This window comes from Sinocyclocheilus anshuiensis, unplaced genomic scaffold (assembly GCF_001515605.1).
Source record: "Sinocyclocheilus anshuiensis isolate Anshui unplaced genomic scaffold, SAMN03320099.WGS_v1.1 scaffold72, whole genome shotgun sequence".
Lineage (NCBI taxonomy): Eukaryota > Metazoa > Chordata > Actinopteri > Cypriniformes > Cyprinidae > Sinocyclocheilus > Sinocyclocheilus anshuiensis.
In genome coordinates, this window is record NW_015554073.1 from 1,090,270 (window position 1) to 1,097,892 (window position 7,623).

A 7,623-nucleotide genomic window follows, 5' to 3' on the forward strand; every position below is an offset into this window, starting at 1 on the left:
AGTTCTGGATGAGTGACTACCTGTGCAGGTGAAGCTATCTGACAGATCCTATAGTGTGTGTGTGTGAGATTGACTGTCACATTGTACAGGTGGCAAACCAGAAGTATTTCACAGCATTTTGTCTGTGCCAGAGAATGGAAGCAGAACTTCTGACATCAGAATCTAATCAATACTCTATGTAGTCCCATATTTATTTATTTATTTTACCGTACATGGCATAAATAAACAGAATTTTTTTTTTAATTTCTAATTTAAAAATTTAACTTTTTAAAAATTCTAACATTTAAGATATTGACATCAACCAATCGTTTGAGATTTATTGTGTAATAGTGTAAGGATGCTTTTAGCTTATGTTTTCCCTTCAATGTGATAAAGAAACTTCAGTGTGAAAACGTAAACAAAAAGACATTTAATAATGACACTTTGTTTGGGGTTTGATTATCATGAAAAATGAAAGTCTGATTCAATAAACAGAATTTTTTTTGTAATTTCTAATTTAAAAATGTAACTTTTTAAAAATTCTAACATTTAAGATATTGACATCAACCAATCGTTTGAGATTTATTGTGTAATAGTGTAAGGATGCTTGAAGTTTTCCCTTCAATGTGATAAAGAAACTTCAGTGTGAAAACGTAAACAAAAAGACATTTAATAATGACACTTTGTTTGGGGTTTGATTATCATGAAAAATGAAAGTCTGATTCAAAGCCTTTTTAAACGTTTACTCTGTTACCAAACTATGTCCACCAACTGGTTGAGAAAACAGAATTGGCCACATCACCAACACAAAAATCAAAAGAAACCTTTTTCTATTTGGATTTCTCAATTTCTGGCTTTGTATAAACTACCAATATGAGGATAGCAGCAGATGTAAGGACTGTTTATATGTACAAAATATAATTAGACTGTTGATTAAAACCACAGCTGACATTCATGCCCAGCATTGGCCTTATTGGTGGAAGAATTCTGGGTTCCTCAGTTTAAGTCAGGCACGATATGATATTTATTCCCAATTTTAAAGATATTTAGAAAAAAAAATGCCTGTGTTTATGGTTTATGTATTGTTAAAAGAGACAATGAATATTGGATATGCTTTTCAATTCTGGATAGATAGATAGATAGATAGATAGATAGATAGATAGATAGATTGCCCTGGAGGTACATTTCTGTTGTGCAGCACCCTGTGGCTTGAGGCTGGAAGGGTGTCCCTCTCATTCCTGCAATCAAGCCCCTCTAAACCCAGAGAATGGTTCTAATTAGGGCCAGGAAACCCTCTGCGCTCTCTGTTCAAAACAATTTACACTGACACGAGACTATCGACGTAAAAGAGACAGAAAGAGGCGAATTTCACACTGCAGAATGTTCCAGAAATGTTGGTTTTCATATGCGGAGCTGGAAATATACTGTCTATTTAATTGCTCTCTCTTAAAAATGTCAACAAATGTGCGACAAATTCGATTTTTAATCTTCAGTTTTTCCATTTGTTTGAAATTTCAGTTGTTGTCCGTGTCTGGAGTTGTTACTAAGAAAGAAACAAAAGTTCACGATTGTTTCAAATGGGGTTGACAATGTTTTGAAGTGGTTTTTGGTGAACGAGGCGTTTTGGGTGGAGGGTCTTTAGAGCCGCTCTTGCGAATCGTGTCAATTTTCAGTGGCCCAGAACTGACAGAACAAACACAAAATGAGCAATACTCCCCCTTTCTCCCTCTGTCTCCATTCTCTCTAATTTTTGTTAAGTCCGACAGCGTAATGAACTAATAAATGTTTATCAAACTTAATGTTACAAGGCTTAAAGTGACTCAGTGTGCCCGTTTTTTTTTTTAACCTTTTTTCATTTTTGTTTTACTGAATAACGGTCAAAAAGTTAAACGCCTCTTGGCGTCTCTCTGCCCTCTGCAAAAGCGCCAATTTTTCTTGTTGATGTTTCAGGCGTTCTCATTTTTCACGCGCTCATGCCCTCTTCCGGCTCGGACGTGTCACGTGGGTTGACATATTTTTATTATTTTGAGCCTTTGTGTTTATTTATTGTATAGTTTCCTGATTTTCTTTATTTTGATTAACAGGCTTTTCCAAGTCAAAGACAAATGATCAAAACGTTGACTTGACTTAAAATGTGGACAGTGTGTGATAAGAAATGTTGGAGAGCCTGTTTTGAAAACTACAAATAAAATGTAGTGCAATATTTAAACGAAATAAAAAAGAACGAAACAAAGTTTCCACATCAATAGAGTTTAGTTTAAGATGTTTGAAGCCACTGATTTTCTCATTAAAAATCCCTGCTATTCGTACTGTCCAATACAGAACAATTTCTATAAATTAATCTTTGAGTAAAACATCATAAATTATTAAAGGTTTATGTATCCAACAATACTGTGAATATTCTTAAATATTGGCCTCATTGGTTTTACAAATTTTACGCACTTGTCCAGTATACTCAAAATTCCCAAAACGCAGAGAAGCTCTTTTGGTTTTCTCCCTTTTCCTAATCGCTTGCAAAAGAATAGTTTATTTCAGCAAACGTCCTGTGCGTCATGAGAATATGCGGTAACGCTGTAAATATTGGTTATTTATGGTTTTAAGTCTTGTCGCTTAAAATATGAACGAGACGTCCTAAGATCCTAAATCCACAAGGCTGGATGTTAGAGATCCCAACAGTGAATCCTGCATCTGATGCGGATGTCCTTGCATGCTATGCACCGAGTGCTGTGCACCGAGGCCGGGCATTGGGTATGCGGAAGCCCCGGGAGTGTTCATGTTCCCCTGCAGTAGAAGCACGGAGTTGTGCTCGGGGCTCTGCGGCGGAGAGAACTCATCCTCCGAGCTGGACATGAGCGTCTTCACTCCGTCGAGCGGAGACCGCTGGCTCTGCTTACCGCCAACGCCGTTGTTCTCGCTGTTTTCTCTGTTGGGTGAATATTACATTAGTAACATATTATATATAATTGACATGTTACAGGCCTAGAATTAATTAGAAAGTGATAGACTTTAATAGGCGTGTTATGGTTTCAAAATAGTTTAATCTTAAAATAATCATTAGCTAAAGAAAAATCTAATGCTTGATGTTTGCTTTGTTAAGAAAAAAAATCCAACTGTTTACGCACCAGTGTACCTCGTCTTTATGTCAACATGACTGAAAAGATAACTGTCATCACAGATTTACGATAGACGATTTTAGAGAATATAATTCAAAGTAAACCATTAGGCCTATTTATATGAACTTTAACATTTAAAATCTGTAGGCTAATTAAATAAAATGAATACAGGCCTAAATAAATTCTCACTGCAATAAGAACAATGTTTTTCTCGTCTTCTGCTCTTGTTTCGTTCTTTAGAACAAAAAGAGTCTTCTTTTAAAATCCTAACCGAATTATAAAAATAAAAATAGCTAGGCAATATATAAAGTATTAAGTTACAAATTATAAATTACAAATATAGGCTACAAATGATAAATTTAGACAGTGTAACTTGATGTTGGTTTAGATTCGTGTTTACAGTTAAATTTGAGTGTCAATATAATAATAATATAATGTAATATTTCTGATATAACGATAAATTCCTCAAATAGGCTATTGTTGTTCTCTACAAGTGACTGCAATAATCAACGCTAAATCTGCGCGTTATTTTTTTGAAAACGTTGATTCGGCAGGCTGTGTACCTGTATAATTTTTATATGTATTTATTATTAATTATATCTCACCTCTCTTTTGTCTCAGCTGCTCGGTCTCTCTGCCTCCTGTTTTTAAACCAGTTGCTGACCTGTGTGGTGGTCAGTCCCGTTGCCTCCGCCAGCTCCCGCTTTTCCCGTGGAGATGGATAGGGGTTGTGCGTGTACCATTCACGCAGCACGCCCCGCGACTTCTCCTTAAAGCAGTAACTGGTCTCCTCACCGTCCCAGATCGTACGGGGCAAAGGAAATTTCCTGCGCACGCGGTATTTGCCCACAGCGCCTAGCGGGCGGCCCCGCAACTTTTCCGCCTCCACGTAGTGCGCCTTCAGCCACAGCTGCTGCAGCTTCGGGTGGTTGTGCGCGGAGAACTGGTGGCTCTCCAGGATCTTGTAGAACTCACGGAAGTTTCCCCGATGGAAGGCCACCAAGGCCTTCGCTTTCAGCACGGATTCGTTCTTGTGGAGGTGGTCACAGGCTGGCAGGGACCAAAGGAAACGTCCGAGCCTCTCCAGGTTTCCACCCTGCTGCAGCACCTCGCAGACGCACGCGACCTGCTCCTGCGTAAAGCCGAAAGAGGGCAAGATTGACATTGCGGCCCGGTGCAGTCCACCACGTAATACCCTCCTATTCCGAGGCTCTGTAGGTATTCCTCTCAAATGAGTCCTCGGACAAAAATCCCCGTGCCACGTTTATCTCTTGCTGCAGCTCCAATTTTGATAACCGCCTGTTATCCGGTTGTGTGGCACCACTGTCACCCTCCGGGGTTGCACACGTGAGATTCGGATGCGGTTTGTCCTTATGGATATATGACAGAGAAACCGAGCACAGCGTCATTCCGTGATTAGTTCGCCCCGGTCTGTTCTGAAACCGGCCAGCAGAGCAGAACTGCATCTACAGATCCGTTCCGTTTCCTCCCCGGGGGCGGACGTCAAGGCCTGAAACTGGAGACCTTGAACACACACACACACACACATACACAACTGCAGTTGATAGGCTACTAATCAATTATTAAATTATCACAAGCACCTCTACAACCTTGCATGCAGAACCTATATCGTCTTTCGTTTTTCTTAATATCACAGTTTAGGTACTTCAAATAGTCTATAGTTTGTACTACTGCTTTAAGTTAAAGACATTCTATATTAATAGGTAGCCTATTCTGTAATTTATCATGACCACTGTGTGCTCCTAATTAGCTGGCATTTTCACAGCTTGTTAATTGTGTGAAAGTTTGGTGACGGATTTAAAAGTCAAAGATGCTGAACGGGAGATGCAGAAAAACATACGTTTCTGAATATGTATTATTTAATTCAGTCACACATTTCAGAAATTGTCTAATAAATTGTTTTTGACTTCAATTGACTAATTCATAAATTACACAAGCAACAATACCTATAATAATTCATAAATGTGCAAATATATGAGCTCTTACTTCTGCCAGTTGAACTTGAAGTCATTGGGCTTGAGAGAGAATAACCTTTTGTATTGTTGAATCTAATGATATCGACATTAATTCGACTTCATTTCAGTTATGTACTATGTACTGTAGATAGCTAATAGTTATAAATTGTTTTTATCTATCTATTATATAGCCAAGGCCTATACCCTCTTACTGGAAAATTAAAAAAATGTTTCCAGCAAGAACCTTAGTGAAATGTCAAGGACTTCTTTAATCTCTAAAAGAATCATAAAGAAACTCAAGAACACTAAAACTGTTGTTAAGATAATTTATTTATTTATTGCTGAACGATCCACTGAATAACCTTAATTTTAGCAGTGTATTTAGTGTTTTAACTTTTAAATAAATTCATCTTGTTGAAAACGCCCATCCATTGGAGCATTTGGTCCGTGTGGTTTTGTAAGCTGGGTCTGAAACACTAAACCGATCCATTAGCGAATAACTTGTGATCTTGACGAGCTCTTAGTCTCCAGGTCACAGCTCTTTATCTCTGAAGATATCCGTAACATGACACTGGGAAATCCAGCTGGCCCGCCTGAGGTTATTTTATTTTTTGGAAAAATATTCCCCCTAATTTTTCCCTATCCATTTTAGGACGGTGTGAGGATTTTGGACCTTGAATATCCCCTAATGCTAATTAATATCTGTGTAATCTTTAATTGTCCTCTCAACACCTGTAAAAACAATCATTCGTGTTCTGTCAGGGGGCGTTTGTCAGCGCCCCTCTCCTTTTCCTTAATGGTTTATTAATGCCATTGAACAAACATGGTTTACTCAGCTAGCAGATATTAGCTGCATTTTAGAATAATCTACTTAATCTACATATTCTACCAGAATCAGAATTGTAAATAATCTGTATATCTGAGCATCTGCTGAAAACTCAAATGTACATAAAGCCAATTGCATCTTATGTAGGTATTATTTTTGTAACGTCACACTTTGCAAACAGCTAAATTAATCACAAAATAATATAAGGTTTATCTATTAATTGCTTTTATTGCACAGTGTAATGTTAATTGTGACCCATTTAGGTATTTAGTACTAATACTAGCCATGTTGTGAACAAATGAATTCTAATATTTTAACAAATTTGTGCCTAAAACTTTCTGTACTGTCCTGAACAGTTCATGGGCCGATGGCAGCTCAGGTTACGGTAGTATGTTCAGCACAATGCACCCCCTCCATCCCACACCAGATCCTCTACCAGCACTCTTAGATCGTGATCATTTCAAGATGTTCTGGACTAACAGAAGCGCGCGCGCTCATACGCACAGGGCCCCGACGTTACCAATGGGCTCTACTGTGATTATACAGGGTGAGGACACACACACACACACACACACACACACACACACAACATCCTAATAAGTGCAACATAAATGTCCCCGTATTTCATGCTTAGTAGTCCGCGCTCCACCACTGTGAAGGTGTAAACTGTTTTCTTTTCACTGAGTGTGTGTTTATGAGTTTTCTGTGAGGTGTAAATGAAAGACTGAGCGGAGGAGATTCCACCGCTAATTAGACGTTGTTGCAGCCGAGAGAGAGAAAAACTATTATCACGCGTTCCAGTTTTAGTTTGAAATAATATTGACTAATGGAGCCTTTCTTTTAAACAGCAACATTTTTTCAGTAAGAATTGGATTGTTGAATGCATTTTAAACATGATTTGGCTGCATTTGTTTTGTTTTCAGGCCTGTATATTTAGATGCAGGGGCGCAACAGTTTTAACCGACTGGGGCTCTAATTAGATGTCAACAAAGTCATACTTACTATAGGCCTTGATTTAACGTCAAAACGTTCAAAAATAGATTATAGTTTATTCTTATTATTCTTTCACATAAACTGAGATGAGATTGTATGTTTGCAAAATATACGAAAATAACAATACAGTCTATCCTAATCGAAAATTTTAAAATATTTTAAAGCACTAAAATGGAAAACTTTACATGTAGCTGCTGATTTAAATTGTTAAGGAAAACCAGTCACAACCTGCAATGATAATTTCAGTGCACATTTTTGCACTTTGAATTTAATCACTGATCAGTTCATCTGAAACACTGCGAATTTAGGGTATAGAAAGTACAGAAATAAGGATGGAAACAAAAATTATGTTGTAACGATGATAACATTTTACAGTACAGTACAATCAGTCTCCATTGTCTTAAAATAATTCTGTCTTTAAACAGGTTTGAGTCATTAAAGGATTCTAAAAAACAATCAGGCGATGAGAGATGACATATTTGAAACTAAATACGAAATATTTTTAATTGTCGATTTACACATCTTATTTTTGTAAGATTATAATTATAAATAGACATATTAATAATATAGCATTAATATATTGATATAATAAGTATTAATAACATTAATAATAATAATAATTAATATTCAGCAAATATTTTGTTATTTAAAAAGGATCAATAACAATAACTCTCTCTCTCTCTCTCTCTCTCTCTCTCTCTCTCTCTCTCTCTCTCTCTTTCTCTCTCTCTCTCTC

The 7,623-nt window shown here is 37.2% G+C and overlaps 1 protein-coding gene across 1 annotated transcript; it reads right to left on the reverse strand.

Moving 5' to 3' along the window:
* Positions 1-1,481: 1,481 nt before the first annotated feature.
* Positions 1,482-4,525, reverse strand: LOC107668775 (homeobox protein six1a-like). Its single transcript, XM_016460758.1, has 2 exons — positions 3,698-4,525; positions 1,482-2,902 (listed from the first exon to the last, which is right to left on the reverse strand). The coding sequence occupies exons 1-2, from the start codon at positions 4,255-4,257 to the stop codon at positions 2,611-2,613; spliced, it is 852 nt and encodes a 283-aa protein (XP_016316244.1). The 5' UTR covers positions 4,258-4,525; the 3' UTR covers positions 1,482-2,610.
* Between the last annotated feature and the right edge of the window lie 3,098 nt (positions 4,526-7,623).

Bases quoted from the DNA above. Each gene is read 5' to 3' on its own strand.
- LOC107668775 (XM_016460758.1), bottom strand. From the start codon at position 4,257: ATGTCAATCTTGCCCTCTTTCGGCTTTACGCAGGAGCAGGTCGCGTGC. The intron at 2,903-3,697 runs GTGAGATATAAT...TTCACCCAACAG, and splicing joins GCAGCTGAGACAAAAGAGAG to AGAAAACAGCGAGAACAACG.